We start from the raw sequence: 26,990 nt of genomic DNA, 5'->3' as shown, positions 1-26,990 counted from the left end.
CTAAAATCTTCTAGAGCTCATACTAAGCATGCATCAGTCAACTGCATTTTATTGAACATGACAGGATTTTGACACAGCAAGGTTTCTCATTGTCATGGAGAAATAGCTTAAGTGCATGTCAGTGTTTTCTCACATGCAGCTAAACTTGCTCTGAAGAGACTTCTATTAAATCAGAATCAGTTCAGTTGGAAAGGACTTAAAAAAGTCATTTGTCCAACTTTCCTGCAAGCTAGATCAAGTCGCTCAGAGCCTGGTCCAGGTATTTCTACAGACAAATCCTCAAAGATGGCAGCAATACAAAAAAAATCCAACCAACCAACCAAACACCTTTACTTACTTTGTCAAGAAGCCTGGCTGTTGTCCTAGGAGGTGGACACTCCACATTTCTCACTGCACAGAGGTCATCAAAGAACCTTCGAGTTTCTGCAATTGTAGACAAAAATTGTAAGAGCCACCTTGGTAGCCACATTGTTTCTTTCTGCAAGCTTCAACATGTCTTAGAGTGATTCTCAAGATCTTAATAGTGGAAACATTAACAGCAGAAATCATAATGGAAAACATTAGCTTAAGTGTCAGTTTCAAACACTATGAAAGTAGTACCTGTTTCTCATCAGTTTACATTAAAAAGAATTATTTTGCATTTTAGAAACTTGGACAAGTTATATACAATCCAACATTATTACTGCCAGATATTAGAAAAATTACTAAAAAGTGCACTAACGTATTTCCTTAATTCTGAATTCCAAGAATTAAGTAGTAGATGCACACATTTTGTAAAAAGCCAAGAATAATCTTATTCCTAACCTATCATCACAGACCTGGAGACTCAACTGCACAAAAGACAGAATAAATAAGAAGTAAAAAGCTGTGCCTCTTCAACAGATCAGAAACTCTTCAGATCATGCCTCCGGAGTATATAGTGTATAGTCCACAAAGAAAGAGGCAAGACAGTCAGATCTTGCCAAGCACTGCATGGCAAGAAGGCTTCACTTCTTTCTGTACTTTTTTGTATCAGACAAAGCTGGAGAAAGGCAATTCCACATAGTGATGCCACTATGAGAAAGCAGCTGGCGGACTGCAGGCTAAGGACTTCAGATCTTTACTCCCTTTTTCCTAAGGAAGAATTAAGACATACATAATCAACATCTAACCTTCAGTTTCAAAAGACTCAGTTGATGGAAATTTCACTCCTAAAGTCTTTTCCAGTTCATCCACCATACTAATGCGCCGGAAGGGAGGGGTAAAATCTATCTCATAGGCCTGTCCATCTTGACCATCTGGATGGTAAGTGATCTTGTAACTTCCAGTAATGTGCTTCACCATCCCTATAAGAGGAAAGTGAAGTTAAGAAGAGAGCGTGGAACACAATATGCAATTATTTTTGGAAATTCTTACTCTTTTTTAATTAATAATGCATATGTAACCTGAAAGCAACTTCTCTGTTATTTCCATCAAATCACGGTAGTCTGCATAAGCCATGTAGAATTCACAAGTTGTGAACTCAGGGTTGTGAGTCAAATCAATTCCTTCATTCCGGAACTGACGTCCAATTTCATACACTCTATCCAGGCCTCCAACCACCAACATCTAAACAGAAGGAAATTCAAATAAATACTAACATTATCAAAAGAACAGGAAAGAGCTCATAACCGCTACATCACCTGACAAATCTGACTCAAGTTTTGTTCTGTTAATGCCATTCCAATGAGTCCACTATAATGCAGGAATAATCCTCTCTTCAGTTACACTTTTTTTTTTTTTTTTTTTTTTTTTTAAAGAATGAGATATGCCCTTGCTGCTAAGAAAGCTATCATACTACTGTCTCCATTAGGCAAAGTATTGCCAGCAGGTCAAAGGAGATCATTCTTCCCCTCCACTCAGTACTGGTGGGGTAACATCAGGGGGTACAATGATTAGTTCCGGACTCCTCAGTAAAAGAGAGACATGGTCACAGTGGAAACAGATCAGTGCCACAAAGATGAATGGATGACTAGAACGCTTCTCCAATGAAAAAAAGCTAAGAGAGCTGGGACTGTATAGACTAGAGAAGAGAATGCTCCAGGGGAAATCTTATCAATGTACATAAATATCTGAAGAAAGAGCTTGAAGATTGAGCCAAGCTCATTTCAATGATGCCTAGTGACAGGAAGAGGCAGTGGGCACAAAGAAAAATACAGCAAACATAATTTGAACATCAGAAACTATTCTGTACTGTGTGGGTGACCAAAGAGTGGCACAGATTGCTGTGAGAGGTTGTGGAGTATCCCTCTGTGGAAATATTCAAAAGCAATTTGGATATAGCCTTGGGTAACCTGCTGCAGGGGTCCCTGTATGAATATGGTGTTTGGACCAAATGACCTCCAGAGGTCCCCTTCCAACCTCAACCATTCAGTGATCGTGTGAGATGACAATTTGGAGAATATGGGCTTAACCACAAGAGGCTTGTATTTTACCTTATGGTAAAGCTCTGGAGCAATTCTCATATACAACTTCATATCCAGCTCATTGTGGTATGTGATAAAAGGTTTTGCCATAGCTCCACCTGGAATTATATTCATCATAGGAGTTTCAATCTGTAAAATAACAAAATAAAGAAAATTAACACTGTCATAAATGTTTCCAGGCTTCTCCCTCAATACATGCCCTGCTTTCATCCTTAGGACATTCCTGTTTCTACAGTAGAACTCTATAATACAAGCAAACCAACCAACCTACCAACCACAGCTAACTTTAAAGAAAATTTTCAGCATTTCATTTAATCTTTGACATATTAGGATGTGAAAACAATTCTGAAGGCCAATTCTCCCACACAGCCAATAAAGACAAGTCACTTAAGCTATTTAGAATTATACAATATCATAATATGGAAGGGACCCAGGAGAACCATTGAGTTCAACCCCAGACTCCACACATGGCAATCTAAGAGTTAAACCATATATCTAGGAGCACAGATCCAATGTTTCTTGAACACAGACAAGCTTGGGGACATGACTGCTTTCCTGGGGGGCCAGTTCCAGTGCCTGACCTACCTTGTAGCAAATATTTTTTTCCTAGTAGCCAATCTGAACCTCCCTCAACACAGCTTTAAGCTCACTCTGTAAGGCTTCTCCACTCTCAAGGGAAATGAGGGAGTACTTAACTCATTATATTGATGAGTTCAGATCATTGCTAAAAGTATTGAAGATAACTGGCCCTAAAGCTGAGCCCTTGGGAATACCACTTGTGACTGGCTGCCAACTTGATGTTATCCCATTTACTACACCTCTTTGAGCCCAGCCCTTCAGGAAGCTATTCACTCATCACACTGAGTGATTTTGTCAAGAAAGATACATTTTGTCTGGAAGGATACAGAGAGAGACAGCATCAGAATTTTTATTGTGTCCATTGCTTTCACTTTGTCTATTAGGCAATGTCATGAAAGAATATTAAATTTTAAAGTACGACCTTCCATTCATAAACCCATGCAAATTTTGACCGATGACTGCAGTCTTTCAAATATTTTTCAGTAACGTGCAGAATAATTTCACCATAAGTTTATCAGGCACCAAAGAGAGACTATGACAGGCCTATAATTCTTGCCCTTCTTGAAATTCAGAATAATGTTTACTAACTTACAGCCAACTGGGACCTCTTCAGATTCCCAGAATAACTGATAAATAACTGAGAGATCCTGCAACAACACTGGCCAACTCTTTCAGTACCCTGAGAAGAAACCCACTGAGCCTTGGAGACTACAACTGCAAAAGCAAAGCCCATCCCAAATCAACATTCACTGGGAGCTTAGCACTTCACCAGACACAGACCTCCAACCCTGCATTCCAAGGGTCCCAGGGACCATCACTGGTGTTTAGAGACCAGTGAGTTTAGAGATAAGCAAACATGATATTTAATATCTCTGCTTTATCATCAACCCAATTTGCGAGGTAACCAGCCTCAGCAAGTAATAGACCATTATTTTCTTTAAAACTTCTCTTGCTGTTAACACTTGAAAAAGCTGTCTTTGTTACTCTGCACCGTACTGGCCAGCATCAATTCCAGATGATCTGTGGTCATAGAAATTTTCTCCCTGCAATAGTGAACTGCAGTCTTCCTGTGCAGTCTGACCTTGCTTCCTAAGTCCATACTTTTTTTTCTGCCTAAGTTTCAAAGGAGCTCTCTTTTCTGCCTAGGCAACATCCCAGACAGTACCAGAATCACAAATACAGTTGAACTTCAGAGGACTGAACTGACTGCAAAGAAACAAGCCCTGACAACAAACTGAAGAATACAGTACGATACTTATGACAGCGTAGCAGTATTTTTCTAAAAATCAAGCAAGTATCTGTCCATAACTTTAAAAAGAAAGCAAAACAAACAAACAAACAAAAAAAAAACCCTCCAGATTCCATTACTGTAAATTGATAAAATACACTGTGGTAAGATAACTACTCTCACTTTAGAAAAACTTGGTAGGTGAACTTGTATACAAAGAATCCCTGAAACTGAGAAGCTCCAAATACATTTGGTATGCAGACAAAAATAACAAGGAAGCCTTACCTCAAGGAAGCCCAATTCATCCAGAAAGCTCCGAATATATGTCACAATCTTTGCACGGGTTATAAATTTCTGCCTCACATAATCGTTAAGAATTAAATCCAAATATCTCTGCCGATATCTAGTTTCCTGAAAGAAATATCTTTAGAACAAGCCAGACAAAATGGACTGCCAAAAAACAAAAGGGTACCAAAACAAAACAAGATGAATGATTCTTTGCTCTCTAATATCATTAGCAAATAGAAGATCATTCAATAAAAACCTATCTGTCAAATCACCTCCAAAAGCAGCAAGTATGACAGGTACCTTGTCTTTGAGGCCAAAGTGAAGATGAGGCAACATGTGTAGGCATGGAGATAAAAGAGTTATTTCATAAGGAATAATACTCAGTTCTCCTTTCTTTGTTTTCCCAGGATTCCCCACAACACCAATAATGTCCCCACGACGCAGTTTGTTGTTAATACGGAAATATTCTTCCTCAGACTTGTAAAGCCTGTAATTACAAAATTCAGTATAAGCACTTTTGCTTAAAATTTAACATTACAGTTGTCTTGCACATCTCTTCTCAGGCTAAATTCTTTAAAAAGGTAAGAGGGAAGCCAATGACTGACAACATCCAAAACAAAACATTATCTGCCCAAGCCAATCCCTACTAGAACAGAGATGAAAATACAGATCTCTAAGTCTTAGAATGCAGTTCAGTTTAGAATGCTAATAGGAATACCTTTACTTACCTGGAATTTGCCATGACCTGCAACTTGACTCCTTCACCACGAAGATCATAGAAAATCAGTTTCCCTCCAGAGGCACGCTTTGCATGGATACGACCTAAGCAGCAAAATGCAGGTCACTGGGAAACATGTCCCTAAGAGGACACAGCTCTTGGAACAGGACCAGAGGAGAGCCACAGAGATGATCACAGGGCTGGAGCACCTCCTCTATGAGGACAGGCTGAAAGACCCGGGGCTCTTCAGCCTGGAGAACAGAGGGCTCCAAGGAGAAATTATAGTAACCTTCCAGTAACTAAAGGGGGCCTACAGGAAAGTTGTCAAGGTCCTTTTTATCAGGGCAGGTAGCAACTGGACAAGGGGAAATGGTTTTAAACTGGAAGAGAGTAGACTAGATAGTAAGAAAAAATTATTGACTGTGAGGGTGGTGAGACACTGGAACAGGTTGTCCAGTGAGGCTGTGTATGTTCCATCTTGGAAGCATTCAAGGCCAGGCTGGATGGGGCTGTGAGCAACCTGGTCTAGCAGGAGGTGTACCTGCCTATAGCAGGAGGCTGGAACTAGGTGATCTTAAAGGCCCCTAACAACCTAAACCATCCTACGAGTCATTCTATGATTTTATGACACAGGAGCAAAAGCCACAACATTATCACTTGGATAAAAGATCATCAGCCCTGCACTGATCACTAAGTATGAAAGAGAGGCAGTTCAAGCCTCAAATCTAATAAGACTGCACAAAAGTTCACATGAGCTTTGGTGGTGCTGAAGCCCAAATCATTATCCCATCTTCTGCTTATAAGCAATTTTGCAGTCTGCTCAGTCTGAAAGGTCCTATGTTGAATAGTCCAAAACTGCTTCAGACTTAGCCTCAAGACTGAAAGGAGCAGCAAGATCAGCAAAATTTGAAAAGACACCACGCCATCTCTAAAATCATCTAGAACTTGGCTCTGCAAAGCAACAGACCATCTTCCTGAATCCTAGATTACACCTTACCTGCCACACTCACTGTAATATCTGTCAGGTGATCTCCTGGCTGTAAGTGACTGTACCTCTCTATAAAATCTGAGAGAGATAAGTCTACATGGAACTTGTGGGGGTAAGGATCTTCATTGGTGCCCTTCAGCTGCTGGATTGCATGACTACGGATCTTGTAGTATTGCTGTCACAAGAAACAAACAAAACCAAACTATTTTGTTAGAATCTCAAAGTATTTTACAGATTGTAAATTGAAAAACAACTGCTCTGATTTAGGAATATATAGGTCACTCTCTATTTTAACTACTTACTTCACTCTGAACAAAAATCAAATGTAAATCAGTAACATTTATTTTCAGAACAGTATTATGCATGTGGCCACACTCACATTTGGATCCAAGCTTTCCTCATCAGCACCAATGTTATCCTCTGAATCAGTAGCCAAGGAAGGCTTATTTGGATGCTTTTCACTTTGTTCTTTATGCTTTGCCTCCTTTTCAGCGATTTTTCTCTCAGCCTTCAGACGTCTCTTCAGTTCGCTGTAAAATAAAAAGAAATTGGGTACCGTGCATATCCTGATACTTCTGCAGGAGGGCATGCAGCAAGACTGCCAAGAAGCAACCGTAAAACAACCCTATCATCCCCCCTGCTCTGCACAAAAACCAAAGCAATACTTAAGCATGTTTGAGAGTTACCTTTTTTGACCTCTCTTGGTCTATTCTCTAAAAGATACAAATATTCAGAAAAAAAATAAAACTTACTTGGACATTGTGTGAACAAAGCTGGAAAAAATGCTCCTGTGTGCTGGCGGATGTCCGCAGGGCCCTCCCTTCCCATGAGAGGTTACGGAGCACAGCTGCCCCGCGCACTCTCGCCCTGCAGGAAGCCAGGCGCCACCGAGACGCAAACAGCCGCCTTCACGGCCCGCCCCACCCCACGTCCCGCAAGCACCCATAGCCCCAGCTCTGCCGTTCGAGGCTTCATGAAGAAAAAAACGGGCGCAGCCGGACCGCCGAGCACCGACCTGCTTCGGCCATGAGGTACCTGGCACCAGCGGAGCGCGGGCGCGGCCCTCCGGGCCCAGCCGAGGAGCCGCACAGCAGCAGGGCTCAGCATGGCGCGCTCCGACGGACGGTCGAGCGGATTCGCACCCGTGTCAGCCAGACGTACGCTTCGCCTCACCTGCCCTGCCTCGCCCTTACACTCCTCCCCAGCCCCGCCGGCCCCCCCACCCTCACTTTTTACTGAGGTGCGACTCAGCGTCCGCTGCATCGAACTCCCGCTCCGCCGCGGCCGCCATCTTCCCGACTCTGTCCCGCCCTTCCGGTATCGGTGCGCCTGCGCAGCGGGCGCGGAGATGGCGGCACCCCCACGGAAGGTGTTTGTGTGGGAGGACGGCACCCCCATGCGCTTCTACATACGGCCTGGGATGGCCAAACTGCGCCTGGCGCCGCTGCTGCTGGCGGGGGGTGCGGGGCTGTGCCGCGTGCAGGAGCCGGGCGCCGTGCACCTAGTGCAGCCCGGGGAGCCGGCGCCTGACGGGGCCGTCTCCACCGACTACGTGGTAGCGTGTGTGGAGAGCCAGCGGAGGCTGCCGCTAGACCTCTACCGGCACAGCGGCCCCGCGCCGCTCGCTGCCTCTCCGCGTGGCCGCCTTCCCTTTACCGAGGCGGAAGACGCGGCGCTGCTGCGGGCCGTGCGCGAGCGGAGCGGGGCGCGGGTGAGTGGTACGGCGCTATGGAAGGAACTGGAGTGCACTGGGCTGACGCGGCACAGCTGGCAGGCCATGCGCGACCGCTATCTGCGGCACCTGCGGCCGCTGCACTGGGGTGAGCTGCGGGCGGGGGCTGGGGCGGGGGGGGCGAGGCGTTGTGTGCCTCTACAGTTCGACACTGCGCACGCCTCTTCCCGCAGAGTCCCAGCAGACGGAGGAGGCCGCGGCACCGATGGGCATTTTCGAGGCAGCGAATCGGGAGTTTGAGAGCTCCGAGGTAAGCGCGAAGACGTCAGCGTGGACTAGCTCTGCCGCGGTGCCTAGTGGGATCCTCACAGAGGTCTTTTCAGGCTGCCACGAAATAACTATGAACCAATACACAATAAACTTCTGAATTATTTTGTCCTATGATGGCCTTTCTGCTATAGTGAAGCAGAAGCTTTGTGTGAGCTGTGAAATGCACCGTACAGAATGGTCAGCACCTCAGCGCAGCATGTGGAAGATGATGCCTGTGCTTAGTTTAATTCCCTGCTCAAAGTTAGTTAAGGAAGTTAATGTGACGTGCTGTCACATGTTAAAAGCTGTATTGGCAGCTTTCACCTTGGACATAAAATGTTTGTGTATTTTTTTTATAATCAAGTTGTTCAAATACTGCTTTCTATTCCATGTTTTTATGTGCTCCTGCAGAACCTTGTTAATGTATTGCTTCACTTCAGTCACTGAATTTTGCTGTGCCTCGTAACTACCTTATACCTTGCAGAAAGTCATGGTAGAAGACAGTGTTTGCAGTAAAGCAGCAATAAAATAAGCTTGCCAGAAGGTACTTTGTCTAACTGATGTCTCTTCTTACTTATAGTCAGGAAGTGACACCTCAGACACTCCAGATGAACTTCCTCTGCAAAATGGAGAAGGAACATTTCCACTTGAAGCAGCATCTGGCCTGCAAACTGGGCTGGATGACTGTGCTCTCCCTGCTGCTCAAGGAGAAAATAAACAAACAAATACTTTCTCTGATTCCAGCAAGGCTGAAGAAGCAGCACAAATTATTCAGCACTTCATGGAGGAGTTCCACACGGACCTGCTCACTGTTACACAGGCCCTTCTGAAAAACAGTGGTGAAGTGGAGGCTACTTCATACTATCTGCATGCAGGGCAGCGTCTGGATGGGTACCCCGTGTGGAGCAGAGAGGATGACTTAGAATTGCAAAAGGATGATGAGGATGTCAGAAGTAAATTGATAGCAAAATTTGGAGCTGAAAATGTAGCAAGGCGAGTAGCGTTTAGGAAAAGTTAAAATAGCAAAGCAGGGTAAAATGACAGTTCTAGGACTGTGGCAATAATTTGTTTGTGTTTCTTTTTTAAGTCACTTCAGTATAGTACTTTAGAATTGTCCATCATACTTGCATTTTTAAGTTTCAGAAATGCTTTAAGATAAAGCTTATCAAAGGTGGTTGTACTGCATTCAGAATATGCTGAAGTGAAAATGGTGGAGAAGTCCCATCTGGTATCAAGTTTTCTCACTGAAAATTTGATTTTAAACTGTATGTCTACTATATACTTGACAGTCTGACCTGTACTTTGCTGTATGCAAAGGATTTTGAATGGGGTTGGGTAAATCTTACTCAGTTCTCTGACTAAAGCTTTATTATTATGCTGTCTGTTACATGTGTCATTTAAGAGTGCTCCAGGCTGTCATCTAAACCTGCTCTGCTCGCTGTTTTCATTATCTTTTTGTTGTTGTTAATAGACCTTGATTAGTTGCTGACGTGTGGCAAAGATAACACTGAAAGTTTAGTGGCCTAAAAAGAGGGTCAAAAGTGTTCATGCAAGATGACTTATTTGAGGCACTTGGTCTAATGAATCAATGCTGAGATCTGGGAATGGCCAAAAACGTTCTCTGGGACATGATAATAATCAGTATCATATTACAGTGATCTCTCAAGCCAGCAGGCAGTCACTGGAATTTTTATTATCATTTTAATGTGTGTTCTCCAGTGTTAATATTACAGGATTTGCTTAATAACATTAAATATATCATCTAGCTTTATGATTTCAAAAACAATAATTAGCTCTTCCCTAGCTACAGGTTGAAGAGTTCCAAACTCCTCAATCTAGGTGAAGTAACCTAATATCCATCTCAGACTTGAAGTAAAAAATGTGCTCAAAGAATCAGCTGTGTTGTTTGAAGGAGTGAGAAAATAATTTCTAATATATGGTCACAATCTAAAAAATTCAGTTATTTCAACCTGAAATTGTGCTCTGGACTCTATTGAAATATTATTTGAATGATCACTCAAAGCAGCAGCTTGGCACTAGTTGTTTATAACTTCTGTAAGTCTGTAATTCAGTCATCCTTTTGGTGAAGTAAAATGGGTTTATAAAAGCAGAGATTGATATTTTTCTACTATTATTTGTAACAGTTATATTTACTGTTTTTGCTTACTGCACTGTAGTACACTTGGTAAGATTAAGCTGACTTAGGAAATTGCCAAGTCTAAGCTAAATTCACATTATCTTGAGAGTCAGTGGTAACATTGTGCACTGAGACTTCTGCTTCAGAAAACACCAACTGACTGCCTTGTATTATTGACAAGTGTTAAAATAAATGCCAGAACTTTAACACTGTGGTGTTTTATTGGATTGTTCATTTGTACTGAAACAGTGAGAATGATATGGTATATTCCTGTTGCTCTGACTAGTTCCTTGGGATTTACATGGAAGTCCAGATAGGCACTTAAGAAGAAACTGGAAGATACCATAGCAAATAGTAAGTATTGTTTGCTAGATCTTTTGCAGCTGGATTCAAAATCCAAGGACTGCTGATGGCCAGGTTCAGTAGCACGAGACCCTTAACCAGAAACACCTGTTCCAGCTTGCATGATGTATTTCAGTAGTTCCATTACCTCACAGTTTGATGAAATAGTCTTGGGGAACCAAAGCTGTTCTAGAACTCAAGATGTATAACACCTTACATGGCTGCAACACAAAAAAAGATGGGATATAAGGCTTACTATATCTTTTATTATTAGTTTTACCTATCTTAGGTGACATTTCCTGTGACAATAAGCTTATCTTTTTCAGGGCAATTAATCATGCCTGCATTGGCAACTTCCAAATCTGCATAAGGTACTTTTACCTTTGTAAAACTATTTGAAGACATTGTCTAACACTGTTAACCTTTTAATAGATGCTTGATGAATTCTTCAGGTATAGGAACTGGATAAGAAAATGAAAAAAAAAGCAGAGCTAATAGGTGTCCCTCTTCCATCTTTTCTGAACTCTTGAAAGGCACTGCTTGTCCACAGACGTACTCTTGCTTGTGTGAGCATGGGGGGATAGGTCTTTTTGTTTCACTTTTCCATTAATGGAACCTGGATATGTCTCTATTGTGGTTCAGGCTCAAAGCATTCTGTCTCTGCTTTCTCCCATGACAGAAACCCTTTCTTCACTCAGTTTTACTAAGGATGCAGCTGCACTTCCTCAGCTGTGAGGCAGCTTATTTTTCCAAGGAGCAGGAACAATGAACAATGTCAGGAACATTTTGTAGCCCAAGGAAATACACACCCATCCTCCTTGTTTAACTGGAACAGCTACATTTATAAAGATGGGAGAGTGAATAATGTAGAAACTTGAGTGCCAGAACCTTGAGGTTAAGACAGTTCCAGGGCAGACAGCGTCAGGTCTGCAACCCATTACCTGGAGCTTGGATGTTTCCTATTTGCTTCCTTTCATCATTATCAAGGAATTCCAGTCTTTCATAACTACAGTGAATGAATTCTGGCCATTCTTAACTAAAATTACCAATGAAAAACTGTATGTGCTAGGTTGAAAAGCAACACAAAGGAATACAAAGGAGTTTATTTTTAAATGCCCCTTTGATTGACTTTTTCTGTTTTAACACTTCATTGCTATAAAAATAGAGTTTGCTCTTCTAAACTTGCACAATATAAACTTGACATTTGTTTCTAAACAAGCTGCACCTATCTTTAGTTACGCATGTGCCAACAGACAGAGCCACAGTTTTATCAGTCATGCTTGCTGTCTTGAAATTTATTTTTTTCCTCCCCCAGAATTATTTTTAGTCACCTTTGCTTCCACTTCTCCAACTTTAAAATATCAGGTAACCACCCTGTATAGTTTTGGTGCTTCCAAAAAAACAAACAAACAAAATTATTGCCAATAGTTGCAGTGGGGAAACACAGCACAAGTGTAATGATGAAGCACTGAAAACCACAGACCAGGTTTTTTTTTTCTGAGTTTGCTGAGGAAGCAGAAGTAAAAACAATTATCTAAACAGCAATTTAAGAAAATACATCATACGTCATTTTATGTCATTTGTTTACCAGAGACTGGAAACACTGAAGGTTTTTTTTTTTTTTTTGTCCAGCTAAATATTTAATACAAAGAGTCAAATCCAACAAAAACAAATATTCATAATAAAACTTCTGCTACTCCAGCTAACATTGGTTAATGTATAAATGTAATTAGTAGTGTACTGAAGAGAGCCTATGCCTGTGAAGAAACAGGTTTCTTGGCACTTCAAGTGCAAAGCTCCTCACTATGACTGCAGTAAAAACTGGCTTCTGAGACTATGCTTTTAGCTGAATATGTTGATTTAAGCTATAAGCTAAAGAGATTTTTGAAAGTATAGCAACTGTGTTCTTCTCTGGTGCTGCATGAATCATACCTCTCTATGCCAGCCTGCATGCACCAACTTTGTATAAATGCCATGTAAACGAAGATACCTTGCCTTAGTGGGCTTAATACCACAATGCCAGTATTGCCCAGCATTAATTTTTACATTCACTAAGAGAATCCCTGGCAGTATAACTCTGATTTTGATAACATACAATATTCCACCCTTTTTAAGAACTAGGGCTTTAGTTCTAGGACTACAGATGTCTTCAGTACTGTGGTAGTAGTTGATCTGTAAAAATCACTTCTTTACTGTGTGGATAATGGAGCACTGGCACACGCTGCACAGAGAGGTAATGGAGTCTCCCTCCTTGAAGACCCTAAAAGCTGCCTGGACCTGGTCCTGGGCAACCTGCTCTAGGTGTCCCTGCTTGAGGATGGTACTTGGAGCAGATGGCCTTCAGAGATCCCTTCCAACAGTAGTCATTCTGTGACTGAAGCCTAAATGTTGGGCAGAACACCAGAAGTCTCCTCCATGAATCTATCTTTAAAAGCTTTTTTAAAAAAATACTAGATTGAGATCTCCATCCTCACAATGGAGTCAATATTATTCCAACTCAATGAAATGGAAATTCAGGCTTTGGGAAGATACAAAAATATCATGTAAAGTCTTTCCAGCCATTAGGAATAAGATCTTAAGTTTAAACAACAGGATTTATACTTAGAGGAACCCTATTTTAGTCATCTCCAGAAATAAACCATGTCCCAGATGCTTTAAGATGTTTTCAGTCATGGTGGCTGGGGCTGATTGCTTCATCTAGAAGGAAGGAATGATTTAAAGCAAGATTTGGATAGCTACTGATTTTGTGCTGAAGGAACAACCATCACCTATAGGACAAACCCAGCTTGCATGGTTTACTGACTTAGTAATGCATTTGAATATTTCAGTGTGCTAGGTCCTGTTTAGTGGCAAGAGATGTGTGGATTCAATTTCAAAGGGCTTCCCAAACACTGACATTTATCTGGTCCTGCAACTGGAAATCAGGAAAGCCCTGCTAGCTGGTTAATATGCTGGGGTCTGCACTACACTGCTTGCTTATGAGATAAGAGTATACACAGAGGTATGTGAAGAATTAGAATTTCAGGGACAAGAAGAATGCTGCAACACTAGCCTGTGAAATCTAAATCATTAGAAATATTTATACTGAGTTACATCAGAAATTGAAAAATATGTTCTTCCCTTCAGCTCATATCATATTTCCCACTGCTGACAAATTGTACTCCTACCAGTTCCCTTTCTGGGCTGCTAACTTCTATTTGTCACCTCCTGCTCCACAGTTGGTCCTGCAATTTCCTTCCTAGCTGCTGCGGGATGCTGTCTTACCTCAAAGGTGTGCAGGATCTGATATGCTGATGCTTGCCTCAACAAAGGTGCCTGCAGAGATGCTTCTGGGCTGGAAAGCCATCCACTTCTTTGAGCTTCTACTCTCAGTGGTCCCAGAACAGACTGTTAACTTCAGATGACTCAGTTTATTCCAAAGTCCAATCTAGCTAGCAGCTACTTTGTCTTGATAACCAACATAACTGCTTGGCATCTATAGTGTTACATTCTCTGCTTTCCTTAGCAGAAACAGCACATAATAAAACCTTAATTGATTATCTGCTATAACATCAACAATAACAAAACTCAGCTGCTGTAAATTTGACAGAAGAGCCTTTTTCCTGTTACTCGAGACAGCTCATCAGTAAGGGTGACTCCTCCTCTGTCAACCATGGAGCACAATACATAGAACCTGGACATCGCTTCTTCCATACGCACTTTCAAACACAAATAGGGTCACTAGAGAAGTGCAAAGACAGCTGTTTTCCTAGCAGTACTGCAAATCAGTACAGACCTTGGGAAAGCGTTGTAAAAAGAGCAGAGAAGCATTAAACTTGTTCCCACTTATCTTGCATGTGATGCAAGTGCAAGGAGTTAACTGTGCCATTTTGAAAATCATGGGAGGAGCTGGAATAAACTCTCACAGTTCTCCATACTCCCAAGATAAAGACACTTGTAATGCATCTGTGATTGTTTATTCCTGTTTAACAGTATAGATTACAGTAGTAAATTTGCCCGATGAATTAACTTAAACAAGCTGTTGCTTGCCAGGTGGTTTAAGGAACCGGAGTCAAATTGAAATGGTACATTGGTGAATTTTTAGTCATGGATTTCTCTGCTTCAGACTTAAAAAAAAAAAAAAAAAAGAAAAAGAAAAAGAAAAAAAAAAAGAAAAGAAAATTACCTAAGTTGGGGATCCATGTTAAAGGGACACTGCAACTTGCACTTGAAATGAGATGCTCAGAAGAGGCTGTTTGTGAGCATTTTGTTCCACGTCTGGTAACAAGATTTCCCCATTTTCTTACAAAGCGCTGTTATAAACAGATAAAAATTCTGTTGTTCAGGTTTAATCTGCATATTCCCATTGGAGATGGAAGAATGGCATTTCTGATTGATATGGGAGATAGTGGAGAATGGCATACTCTATGGAACATAGTTTTATGGTGCTCTTTTCAGGGTACACTTGGATGTGAGAGACAGGATGGCTCAGCAGCAGAGGCAAGCAAACCATGCACTCAGAGGAGCACAGAGGGTTATGAGTTTTAGTCAACATATACACACAAGCATCCATTTTTAGATAATCCCCATAAGCAGGAAGCAGAACCTCCCTCAGCAAGTGTACTGTTACTTACCAACCCTCAAGAGATGGCAAACCACTGAAAAGGAGAGAGAAGGACCATGCTGGCAGTAGATGCGATAGGCAGTACCAGCAGGGCATCCCTTGCATCAAAGGGCATTTTTCCTCTCCCCCACCGCAGGCTCTCTCTTGCTTTGATTCTCCCCAGGGTCTGCAGGGTTTGTTCCATTGCATGCTGTACTCACATGGCCTATGTGTGACACAGAGCCCAAGAGGAATACCTGCTTGCAAAACAAGTCTGCAAAAACAAGGCCAGCTACCAAGGTCAGCTCTCTCAACAAAACAAGGTATTTGCAGCTACAGACACAAATATCAGTTCCCTTAAAACTGTCAGGATACTTTGTTCCATCCTAGGATCATTCTTTAGTCAGGGACCTTCAGGTCCCTGGCACATACTCTAAGACAGGAAATACTTTCGCCAAATAAATAGTGCAATATAATAATTTACTGTTCTCTTATCAGCTTTTTTTAAATACACTGCCATGAACCTATCTTTCAGTTTCACTATGTATATCAATAGAATCTCTGTTCCTAGCCTGTCTTTATGGTCTTAGCACTAGCATGAATTCTTCTCATTCTTACATGAACTGTGAGAACTCCCAGGTCAAGAACTCTTTCTGGTTTTGAAAACTGGAAGATATAATTATCAGTGGGTTCACCTCATCCCAGAAATAGATCCCTATGTGCAAAACGAGGAGTTTTCATTTACAACTGTAGCTGGTTTATTCTATCTTCCTACTATATGGAAAATGAATGCAGACATTTTGCCAACATTGCCATCAATGTTGAAGGCTCAGGCACAGGAATAGTGCCTGAGGGGGAGGGGGGGGGAGAAGGGGAGGGAAGGCCTGTCTTGAAAAGAGCCATTCTGGGGGGGGGGGGGGAAGAAAAGATCTTTCCAGAAAACACTGTATGGTTATCGTTGTGTCTCTTCTGCCATTATCTGTTCCCAGGTGGCAGCATGACAAAGAATGTTCTGTTCGTTTGGCTCCCATTTGTATTTCCTCTTCCGTTGCAGTGCAGTTGCTCCACGTGGTTTCTCTAGTACTTAGCTGTGGCTTGTGGAGGGGTTTGAGCTCTGACACCTGATTCCACTCCTCTGGCAATCTGTTTGCTTCCATCTACACATAATTCCTCTTTCCCATACACCCCAAACTTAATTTCGATAACAGATTTGCATTACTCCGGCCTGTGTTGTAGCTTTGGAGAGTGGCCCTGTGCTGCTGCTGGTAAAACTGTCGTGAGCACAGTCAGCATTCCTGTGTTACTCATTCTGACCTCACCTCATCTCCCCTTCCCCCCCACTGCCCCCCCATCCCCACAGATGTACCTCTACCCTCTTCAGGACAAGTAAATAGCTCTCCACCATGCAGCATTCAGAGAGGAGGTAGAGAGAGAGGCTTTTCTGCCTTCAGAATTTGTTCTGGCCAAACAAAAGATCCAGTGATGCGTCTTTCTGCTCTTCTTCAGAAAGAACTAGCCGGTACCCCAATAAGTCCATCGCATCCTTGCACACACTTTGCACTTTTTCTATTTTCTCGAAGGGAAACGTGTTCCTCCAGGCCTCAGATGTGCTCAGTGCATCTCTGGATCCAGTATCAAATGCTTGTTCTCCTTTTCCCTTCCCGTGGGTAATGTTGTGCACCCACTTCTGAAGTTCTGGTGTGAAATGGAGTCCTGCAAACCTATACATCTGAGCAGCCTTTCCTAGTGGATCTCTGACAATGTCTTCATAACGAACTAGCAGGTAGCGGTCCTTCAGAAAGCTGGGAATAGCCTGGCTGCCTGCCTTGTAAATCTCAACATGGCTTTTGCAGATTTCTTGCATTGTGTTGTAAGGTCCCATTTCTCCCTTCGTCTTCTGGGACCCCACAACAATGTCACTGTCACGTTTCAGGTCTGCCATTGTATTCTCTCGGGACCTGAACACAGCCCGAGGATCACGGACCAAGTGAATTATTTTGAGGTTCAGGGATGGGTCGGTGAGAAGTGGGTAGAGGACCTTCAGGTCAAAGAAGCGAACCTCCTTGATGGCAACATGACTATAGGTTTTACAGGCTTCTTCCACCTTGCTGAATGAGTACCTGCCACAGAGAGTTCTGCAGTTTCCTGCAGTGATTATGTCATTGCGACTGAAGAAGTCACAGGCAGGGGGGGAGCACAAGGCTCGGCTTTTCTCCCACTGAAATAAATCAGACTTTTTCTTCTGGCTAGACATGTAGGCATCAAAAACAGACATGTCACAGAGAAAGACTGACCTGACCAGGTCCCGCACTGCCATATGCAAGACCTTGGCACTGTTCTGGTACATTGTAACCCATACGTGCCACGCAGGCTCCATCAGGTAGAAGACACTGGGGTGCTGACTGAAAAGCTGGCCAGTGAAGGATGAACCTGACCGCCAGGAGGAGAGAATGAGAATGTGGACTGGAGAAGGTTTTAATTCCAGGGAGGCAGTGTTACTGCAGGTTAGAAAGTAGAAGTGGATCAGAAGGAACAACAGAACCACCAGAATCAGAAGCATCTGCATCCTTCTAGGTTTCATCATGGTTGCAAGGGACCTGCAGAGACAGAGAGAGGAAGTTCAGCATCACAGAGTCACGACGAAGACAACTGCGGTGAATAAGGCTCCTGCCAATCCTGCTGCAGGCTCAGTGTTTTGGAAAGCTGCCACAGTACTGTGAAAAACTACAGCACACATTATCCTACTACAGCACACATTATCCTTCTATGGCTGGATGGAGAAAGAAAGACAGGCCTCCAGGGCTGTGGGGCAAGCTGAAGGCCAGCCCAAACAAAGCAGCACCGGAGCCCAGCTTCTCACAGAGGCAGCCCACAGTTGCACTGAACTCAGGCAGCCATGCCCATGCAGTTTAGCTTCCCCCCTGCTAAAACAGCAGAGGTCTGATGCATGACCTAGCTGTCCACAGTGTAGACACTGCTTATCATGCTGTCTTCTAGGTTCATTACAATGCTTAAATATTCCCAGTTAAAATTTCTCTAACCTCCAACCTCCTCCTTATGCCTTGCCTCAATTTCCCTCTGTATGGAAGCCTTCAAAATAATTCACGCAGAGGCAGGGAGCTGCATCCTCCCATGACTTCAGTTACTGTAGCACTGTGAACATTTCCAAGTGTAGTCTCTGCTGCTAATCAACTAGGAACCAAACTTACCTCTCTGTCCAGCACGTATGCATACATTTTCTTGTCTATCATCTCATATCTATTCTGTGCACTTTTATTGAGCTCAGGCTTCATAGGGCAGCAGTTACCATTTCTCAGAGCCAGGACAGAAATCAGGATTACACGTTGGGCTGTATACTGCCACTGTGCACTACCACAAATTTTATTTTTTAACATCTTGCAAGGATGAGGCTGTACAGTTAAGGGGGACCACATTCTTCTCATCTCCTGAACAAGAAGCCCATTGATTTTTTTGGTCATACAAATCATAGATTTATACAATGGTTTGAGTTGAAAGAGACCTTTAAGATCACCTAGATCCAACCCCCTTCTAAAGGCAGGGACACCTCCCTCTAGATGAGGTTGCTCACAGCCCCATCCAGCCTGGCCTTGTATGTTTCCAGGGAGGGGGCATCTGCAACCTCACTAGGCAGCCTGTTCCAGTGTCTCATCACCTTCACAGTCAAGAATTTCTTCCCAGTGTCTAGCCTAAGTATACTCTCTTCCAGTTTAAAACCATTTCCCCTTGTCCAGTTGCTACCTGCCCTGATAAAAAGTCCCTCCCCAGCTTTCCTGTAGGCCCCTTCCGATTATGGAAGGCTGCTATAAGGTCTCCTCAGAGCCTTCTGTTCTCCAGGTTGACGAGCCCCAGCTCTCTCAGCCTATCCTCATAGAGGAGGTGCTCCAGCACTCTGATCATCTTTGTGGCCCTCCTCTGGACCTGCTCCAACAGCTCCATGTTTTTCTTGTGTTGGGGGCTCCAGAACTGGATGCAGTACTCCAAGTGGGGTCTTACAAGAGCAGAGTAGAGGGGCAGAATCACCTCCCTCAAACTGCTGGTCACACTTCTCTTGATGCAACCCAGGATATGGTTGGCCTTCTGGGCAGTTGGCACACATTGCTGGCTCATGTTGAGTCTCTCATCAACCAGTGCTCCCAAATCCCTCTCCTCAGGGCTGCTTTCCAGCCATTCTCCACCCAACCTGTATCTGTGCTTAGGATTGCCCTGACGCAGATGTAGGACCTTGCACTTGGCCTTGTTGAACTTCATGAGGTCATCGTGGGCCCCCCTCTCAAGCCCATCCAGGTCCCTCTGGATGGTATCCCTCTGTTTAGGTCTGTAAATTTCAGTTCTGACAAGAAACTGATTTGCACTGTTATTCAGACCAAGCCTAGTAACAGCTGCAAACAAAGACCATTGTAAAAATAAGTCACATATCAGCTTCCTCCTTGCAAATGAATACAGCAGTGTTTACCAAAAGCCCTGGCTTCCAAATGAACTTTGATGATGTCACTTCCATCTGGCACCACTAATATCTTTATTCTAATTTCCAACAGATTTCCTGGACTATAGTTATATACACAACTAAAAAAAAAAATAAATAACAAACGACCCGACTGAACAAGCATGAACACTGACCCTTAGATACTCAGGTAGATATAAAACCACAGAAACCATAATTTCTCTGAAAACCTACACGTGAATCATCTGAGTACGTGTAAAAGAGAATGGACTCAGTTTTGTTGGAAAGAGGGAACGTGCTTTTACTTTCAGCAAAACCAGAGTGTGACAACTGAATGTTGTATACATTTCCCCCAACACAGGAAGGACATGAAGATGTTGGAGCAGGTCCAGAGGAGGGCCACAAAGATGATCACAGGGCTGGAGCACCTCCTCTATGAGGACAGGCTGAGAGAGATGGGGTTTTTTGGCCTGGAGGTCAGAAGGCTCTGAGGAGACCTTATAGCAGACTTCCAATACCTGAAAGGGCCTGCAGGAAGGCTGGCGAGGGACTTTTTGTCAGGGCAGGTAGCGGCCAGACAAGGGGAAATGGTTTTAAACTGGAACTAGATACTGGGAAGAAATTCTTGACTGTGAGGGTGGTGAGACACTGGAACAGGCTGCCCAGAGAGTTTGTGTATTCTCCCTTTTGGAAGCATTCAAGGCCAGGCTGCATGGGGCTGTGAGCAACCTGGTCTAGAGTGTCCCTGCCTACAGAAGGGGGCTGGAACTAGATGATCTTAAAGGTCCCTTCCAACCCAAACCATTCTGTGATTCTATGATTCACAGCATATGTGGATCATCCTTGTGACTGCTATTAGTGTTTACCTGAAAAACAACCTCAGGCAAGGCTGCAGCCTCAACGGGGACTTTCTTCTCCCATGCAATAAGCAGTGATGAATTTTACCCTGACCAGTCTGCCCCGAAGGGTGAGGAGAAGACCTAAAATGAGTTGTATGCAGCCGCTGACACAGAATAGAGGAGCAGCAAAGAGTTAGAAGTCTAGCAGGCATTTCTAAATATGAAATAAATACTAATCACATGCACTTATTTTTCACCACTAGACCTGTTGCTCGTGGCAGATGGAATGCTTCTAAACTAAAATCTTAAGCTTAACCACATTGTTCTCCCAACAGCAAACATATAGAGCCACAAGCAGAGTGATTCAATCCATTTCACCTCATAGAAGTGAAATACGAAGCCCTCACAACACTGCAGTGTGAAGAGACAAGAATCACTGAGACAATCTCAACTGTAGAACAAAAAAGGCACGCTACTACTGTCAGTTTGCACAGAGATGAGCCAGGATTTGACTTGGTAGTGAGGGAGCTGCAAGGCTGGCCCCTGTGAGTGTCTGCCCCACATTAGGTAAGAGGCAGTTCCAACCTGCTCCAAAAGGGACCTGTTGCCTGCCAGAGCTGAGCCAGTGAGCGACACTGGTTGTGCCTCCATGAGGGCAGGTTTCAGAAAGGGAAAAACCGCTGCATGCAATGTGGTAGAGTTTTGCTAGCCCTAAGCATGAAGGCACCACAGCTTTTATGGAAACACAGGAGAGCCTAATTCTAACAAAGAAAGAGCATTACAGAAGGCAGTAAGCAGTCCCAAGTACAGACACACACTGTCACCGCAGCTGGCACATCTCCCGAGTACAGCGCTGTTGAATCTATGTATCTGAGAGGAGTGATCATACAGCCCAAACACCTTGCATCACATGAACTGTGGCTTGGTGTTCTACTACACAAATATAGGGAAAATCTCCAGACCTGCTCTGCTGTAGCAGCACTGGTGTAGCAATGAGGATCTGGTGCCGGAAAGCCCCAGACACGGGTCTTCGATGGCAGTGATGGTTGTTCATAGTTTTATTACATCCTTCTTAGCATCTGCCCATTCAGAGAAGGCTGGCACTAGCGGGAGATACTGAGAAGACAGACTAGAAAAGCAGGAAATACCCTCTAAGACAGAACAACAACTTCCATCTACACAAGGAACTGTACAGCACTTTATCGGCATCAATACGTCTATAGTACTTTACAAAAATGATCTCAGGCTGATGAGCACAAGCAGCAAAAACAGTTCTGATGCATCCGCATCAGTTACCAAGAAATATTTGAAAAATCTCACCTTAGCGTATCCTTTTGAAGCACTACCAGACTTGATTCAAGCAATGCTTCCCTCTCATATGTATACTTCAGCAGTATACACTCCTTCAGGCAGCCTTACAAACACCTGCACATGTATATACAGGAACTCAGCCTTCATGCTAGGCTCTCACACACATGTACTCAGCTCTTATCTATACCTGCATGCTACCTCCTCTACCTTTCATTTATACCTGAGCTCTGACTACTGTGCCTGCCTACTGTTACCTGCCATAAATTAGAGAACTCCACCCTCCACTAGCAGCAAAGCATGGGAATGGCAGTTTCTTGCAGGAACACAAATGACCGTACACTATTAATAAATGAGAAGGGCCATGAAATGCACAAGGGCAACTGAAAGTTGATTTTGCTGAGATCTGTTGCAGGCCTCAAAAGAGCCTGCTGTCTTTAACATGTGGAACAGGGATGTGACCTGCTTAAGTTGAATTTTTGAGAGCTGAAAATTGTTTGAAAGAGGCAGCAGTAAAAGGAGCTGCTGGACTTGTCCTGTTAATAATTCAGAAGGATATTGGAGCTGCAGTTGGGCTGTGCCAGGTAAGGTGATAAAGAAGAGCAGAGCTGAACTGGGGAAATACATGATATTCTGCAACTGTGAGAAGAAAAGTCACTTTGGGTAATTCCTATTCAAAGTGTCATCTTTTCTGTAATGCTTTCTGGTGAGATGTTGACCTCCTGATGGTGCCCTCTGCTTCTGGAGATCTTACTGTATTGTTCTGAGGACTGAAGAAATAGTAGTAGGAAAAAATATGGGCCCTTCCAGCAGGAGGGACAACCTGAACAGAGAAGGGAAGGTCATGTTCCCTTTCACTTTGTTCATTACAAACACAGATGGTCAAGCCCTGGTAACTTTGGGTCAGGAAACAAAGTTAGAAGCTAACAGTTGTCCAGATACAGCCTTGCAGAGACAAGCAAGCAACGTTCTGTGCAGCCTGGATTTCAGCTATGTGTTCCTAGTCCCTCACAGACAGCATCTGTAGGATGGATTTATTCTATGATTCTATGATACGTATTGCTCAGGTTGGAAAAGGCCTTAAAGATCATCAAGTCCAACCAAAACCTAACCAAACTACCCTAACTGTACCAACCCTCCTCTAAATCATGTCCCTGAGCAAAAATGTCTGTAAGAGTTACAAAACTAATATCTAAGGTCACACCATTGAGTAGCTCCTTCTGAAGCCTAATTTTTCCCTACAAACACTTACACGAACAGAGATATACAAAACTCCTGCTCCACCTGTACATAGTTTGTCCAGGACATGCTGGTCCTTTGGCAGCAGAATTCAGGCTCCATGGCAGCACTGAACACTGCTGTACAGTGCTGCAGTCACGGAGCTCAGACTTTTTCATTTGCATGGATCACAAGTACGAGCCGCTTGGCTGAGCTTTCCAGAAGGCAGCCTCTGTGGCATAAGCAGTTGTATAGATGGGAATAATGTACTCTTCTTTGGAGACAAGGCTTGGGAAGGCACATTGTTCTGGCACCCTGCCCCCCTAGAGACCTGCGCATTGTGGAAAGTGAAAGAGAATACTCTGGCATTTGAACAAAGGACCTGCTTCTCCCTGTATGTCTGAGTGATAAGCTTTAAGTGACAGATGAAGCAAAGCACAACCGTATGGCAGTCAGCCTGTGCTTAATGGCAATTAGCCCCTTACTACTTGGTCTTGAGCAACTTCCTTCCATCTCAAACAGTATTTAATATCTGTATCTCAAACTGTATTTAATAATGTCAACATTTTTGTATCAGAAGAGACTAAAAGCAGTTTCTCCCTATTCACACTCTTTACTGCTAACCAGGATTTTAGCAACTGCTCTTGCATGCCCTATAGAATATATTTTCTCTTATACCATATTTATATATAAAGCAGCTCATGGGAATGATGCTGCAGAAGTCTCTCTTTCCACCAATTGCAAAAGGAGCCCTAGGGATTAAGTCAGCAGAAGAATATTAACCCTGGAGCTGTCTGTCACACACAAGTTCACAACTGTACAAAACACACAAGGCGACTGACTGATCAAAGGCCTTTATACACTCTGCACATTTCTCCCCTCTTCCTCAAAACATAAACTCCCCTGTCTCAAGAGCCCTGCCCTTGGGAACACCCTGCTTTGGAGAAAGCAATGTTTACTCACTGACAGGATTCTGGACAGAGATGGGAGGTGCATTCTCTTTTTTGAATGGAAGTTTGTTATCCTGTGTGGCTCAGATCATGACTTTGACCTTGGAGAAACATCTAGATTCTCAAAGCTACTGCTTTCTTTTTTTTCTTTTTTTTTTTTAATCCTCTTGGCAGAAAGGCAGATTTAGGCTATAAGTCTCACTATCACATGTTTGCTAATATTTGTTTAGACGGATCAGTTAGTTCTTGACTCATGTTTCCTGCACCCTAGATGTATGAAATCAGGAGCTGCCACATGAATCAATGCAGTGACTGTGGACTTGCAAATGCTTGCCACAGAAAGAGATCTCTGTCTCAAGGCAGAGGAAGTTTAGGTGTTTTCTAGCTGAGGTGACTAAGGCAGTAGAGGACAGAGAAAGTTTTGGATCTGCTAGTTCTGTAACAAAAAAGCTACAGCGTGGCTGCTCACATAAAGGCCGGCAAACCCGGCAAACCCTGCTACTGATCGCAGAATTTTAGCATTCACAGGAAAAGCCTGGCTCTTTGCAGAAAATAAATAAACTCAACAGTAGTCTCCAAAAAAAAAAAAAAAAAAAGAAACCTGTACTTCAATTGCTTGTTGCTTTCATAAGGCTGAAGGCAGCAGAGCAAAGCAGAACTGTTTGGCTTTTGGAAAGAGATCTTTCTGGCAGGGATGCTTTACACATTCACTCTGGTTGCATTAGAATTGATTGTTCATAGGAGATGGAAAGAAAAATCTACAGTCAGGCAAGTGTCAGAACGAATAGGTGCAGTGCCCACATTAAATGCCAGTTAGGGCTGGTTCCTCCTGAGCCACAGCACAACTCACCCCATCTGATTTGCAAAATGAGGAACAAGAAAGATGACTTAAGCGATGTCCTACATGAGACATCTCTCCATAGCAATTCCCTGGCACGGTCTTGTGTGATACTGGATTTCTGCTGCTACAGCTTTTTCCTTGAGTTTGACATAAACTGTAAAGTTATAATCTGAATTATAAACAGTTCAAGATAAATAGACAAGCCTGAATTGACACAGTCTAGTCCCAGAAGACAAACTTGATCTTCAGACTTTGCTCCCGTTCAGCTCAATGATTTTCCTAACATGCCAAACAGTTTAGGAAATGACTTACAGCTTACTCATGGAACATTGATAATGGCTGGGAGTAGCATTTTCAGGAAATAGGTGTGTGTGAGTACAGCAAGCATACAGAAAAGATTACCCAGAGTTGCAGTAGGCAAGAGTAAAGATGCTGGCTGACTCTTCTGCCCACCCTGCTTCACACATACATGAGTGGACCCTTCTGCTGGGGTCTCAGACTGAGGGCTAATATATAAGACATAACCACAACCTTGTTCTGAACAGTTAGTAAGCTTAGCTAGCCAGCTTTTAAGTGACAGTACCCCTGCTGACAACATGCCCTGTGTGCTTGTCCTGGCAATAGCAAGACTTGGCCCACACTGACCCCTCCTTCTCCACAGCTCCTCTACTTTCTCATAGTCTGGTTTCAAAATTGTTCCTAATCACCTTAAGAAAACGCTGTCCCCCAGCCTCGTGCTGCTACTTCCTCATACACCCACTATCTTTCCCACAGTCCTGGACACTTCACTTTGTGGAATTCTGTCCACTGCTCCCTTTGACACACTGAATATTTTCTTCCTTCAGTACTTGTGGGTAATACTACTGAAGGTTATCAGCTCACCTGGTGTCAAGTTCTGACAGGGCCTGCACATATATCTTGGACAAATGAGGTTATGTGCCACCCTTCACGTACAAGCAAGTTTTGCATAACCAGTTTCCCATAGCATCTTGTTCCCCATTCCACTCCAGAGCAACGCCAGGACCTCCTTGGTCATACCTTGATTATCTCCATGCGACTGCCCAGGCTCCAGCCCAGAACAAACCCCAATGGATCCAGGTGCATTCTGCTTTCTAGTGGAGAACAGGCTAGTCCAAGACAGTCTCTCGTGGTCAAGGGCCGTAGCTCCACGGTGGGAAACACTCAGTAACTATTCCAGACAACAGCCCCACAAAGGAGCAGTCAGGACTGCTGGGGGGAGATATTAGATGAGGAGAGTGCTAGGAGAGTAGGCTGAATCGATGTTCTTAAGGCACCTGGATGAACTGATGGCCTAACTGCTGGCAGGTGTGATTGAGCCCAGCCCAGCAGGGCAAACTGTGGCACTACAGGCAGGTGAGTCTGCTGCCACCTCCTTTGGAAGTTGAGAATTTAATTTCATTTCTTCATCTGCCTAAGAGCTGAGAAGTTCCTTCATTTCCCTAGGAAAGCCTAAGTGTAGCCTAGGCACAAGGTGGCCTCACCACCTAGGTCTCTGTTTGGGGTTTGTGTTTCCTCCTAAACATGGCTTGCCCAGACATCGCAGAAAAGAGAATAAACATGCTGCAAGCCTGCCTAGGGGAATACAGCTTGTGCTCCCCAGCTAAGACATGGAGGATGGGTGTGGATCAGCCATTAGAGTGCTGAAAAATTCTACCAAAGCACTCTTGACACAAAGGTAGCGTTATGTTTACAATACATGATGGCAATAGCCTTGAAAAATCTAAGTATGTTGAGGTTTATAAGGCAAAAATAAAGAGGTGTATGCCTCTGGCTGCTGGTCAGATGCTTGCTGGGCTGAGAGGAACCAGGATGGCATTAATCACTAAAGATTAGCTGCATGATAGCAGACATTTCTGGGAGGACTCTGGAGGAAAGAAGATCCATGAAGGCAGAGGGATCTGAAAGGAGCAGCTTTGTTTAAAAGTGGGGAAACTATTCATTATTAATGGAAATTAAAAACCTGAGATACTTGGGGAAGAGTTCAAGAAGACAAACTTGACAGCTGCAGTAGAGGCAATACAGTACAACATGCAGTGATGTCAATGCTGTAAAGGCCTCCTGGCC

At 43.4% G+C, this 26,990-nt stretch overlaps 3 protein-coding genes across 12 annotated transcripts in view; 1 reads left to right on the top strand and 2 right to left on the bottom strand.

The window, feature by feature from the left end:
* The window catches only part of KARS (lysyl-tRNA synthetase), a 19,791-nt gene extending 4,276 nt beyond the window's left edge, over positions 1 to 15,515 (bottom strand). The window contains exons 1-11 of one of the 4 annotated variants that reach the window (XM_015292605.4): positions 15,319 to 15,515; positions 7,261 to 8,924; positions 6,625 to 6,775; positions 6,255 to 6,420; positions 5,268 to 5,361; positions 4,840 to 5,026; positions 4,537 to 4,662; positions 2,454 to 2,573; positions 1,425 to 1,587; positions 1,152 to 1,325; positions 338 to 423 (exon numbers count right to left, since the gene is read on the bottom strand). In XM_015292605.4, coding sequence (XP_015148091.3) covers positions 338 to 423; positions 1,152 to 1,325; positions 1,425 to 1,587; positions 2,454 to 2,573; positions 4,537 to 4,662; positions 4,840 to 5,026; positions 5,268 to 5,361; positions 6,255 to 6,420; positions 6,625 to 6,775; positions 7,261 to 7,643 — 1,650 coding nt within the window. In that variant the 5' untranslated portion in view covers positions 7,644 to 8,924; positions 15,319 to 15,515. Of the gene's footprint in view, positions 1 to 337; positions 424 to 1,151; positions 1,326 to 1,424; positions 1,588 to 2,453; positions 2,574 to 4,536; positions 4,663 to 4,839; positions 5,027 to 5,267; positions 5,362 to 6,254; positions 6,421 to 6,624; positions 6,776 to 6,997; positions 8,925 to 15,318 lie in introns of those variants that run through there. The other 3 variants (NM_001030583.2, XM_015292604.4, XM_046899524.1) reach the window with 3 other exon arrangements.
* Positions 7,572 to 10,570, top strand: TERF2IP (TERF2 interacting protein). Its single transcript, NM_001397274.1, has 3 exons — positions 7,572 to 8,065; positions 8,151 to 8,227; positions 8,807 to 10,570. The coding sequence occupies exons 1-3, from the start codon at positions 7,594 to 7,596 to the stop codon at positions 9,242 to 9,244; spliced, it is 987 nt and encodes a 328-aa protein (NP_001384203.1). The 5' UTR covers positions 7,572 to 7,593; the 3' UTR covers positions 9,245 to 10,570.
* The window catches only part of CHST4 (carbohydrate (N-acetylglucosamine 6-O) sulfotransferase 4), a 19,027-nt gene continuing 2,602 nt past the window's right edge, over positions 10,566 to 26,990 (bottom strand). Inside the window, exons 1-4 of one of the 7 annotated variants that reach the window (XR_005863012.2) lie at positions 20,616 to 21,999; positions 15,319 to 17,884; positions 14,871 to 14,997; positions 10,566 to 10,926 (exon numbers count right to left, since the gene is read on the bottom strand). Coding sequence is in view for 5 of the 7 variants with exons in the window: in XM_040707226.2 (XP_040563160.2) it covers positions 16,735 to 17,884; positions 20,616 to 20,800 (1,335 nt within the window). In the remaining 2 variants the exon portion in view is untranslated. Of the gene's footprint in view, positions 10,927 to 14,645; positions 17,885 to 20,615; positions 22,089 to 25,943; positions 26,167 to 26,990 lie in introns of those variants that run through there. The other 6 variants (XR_005863009.2, XM_015292716.4, XM_046899693.1 and 3 more) reach the window with 6 other exon arrangements.

This window comes from Gallus gallus, chromosome 11 (genome assembly GCF_016699485.2).
Source record: "Gallus gallus isolate bGalGal1 chromosome 11, bGalGal1.mat.broiler.GRCg7b, whole genome shotgun sequence".
NCBI lineage: Eukaryota > Metazoa > Chordata > Aves > Galliformes > Phasianidae > Gallus > Gallus gallus.
The sequence above is the reverse complement of the archived record's forward strand: the minus strand, read 5'-3'. Positions and strand labels throughout refer to the sequence as shown.

Coding starts and splice junctions, on each gene's coding strand:
- TERF2IP (NM_001397274.1), top strand. CDS start 7,594: ATGGCGGCACCCCCACGGAAGGTGTTTGTGTGGGAGGACGGCACCCCC. Junction 8,066..8,150: donor CCTGCGGCCGCTGCACTGGG/GTGAGCTGCGGG, acceptor CTCTTCCCGCAG/AGTCCCAGCAGACGGAGGAG. Junction 8,228..8,806: donor GGGAGTTTGAGAGCTCCGAG/GTAAGCGCGAAG, acceptor TCTTACTTATAG/TCAGGAAGTGACACCTCAGA.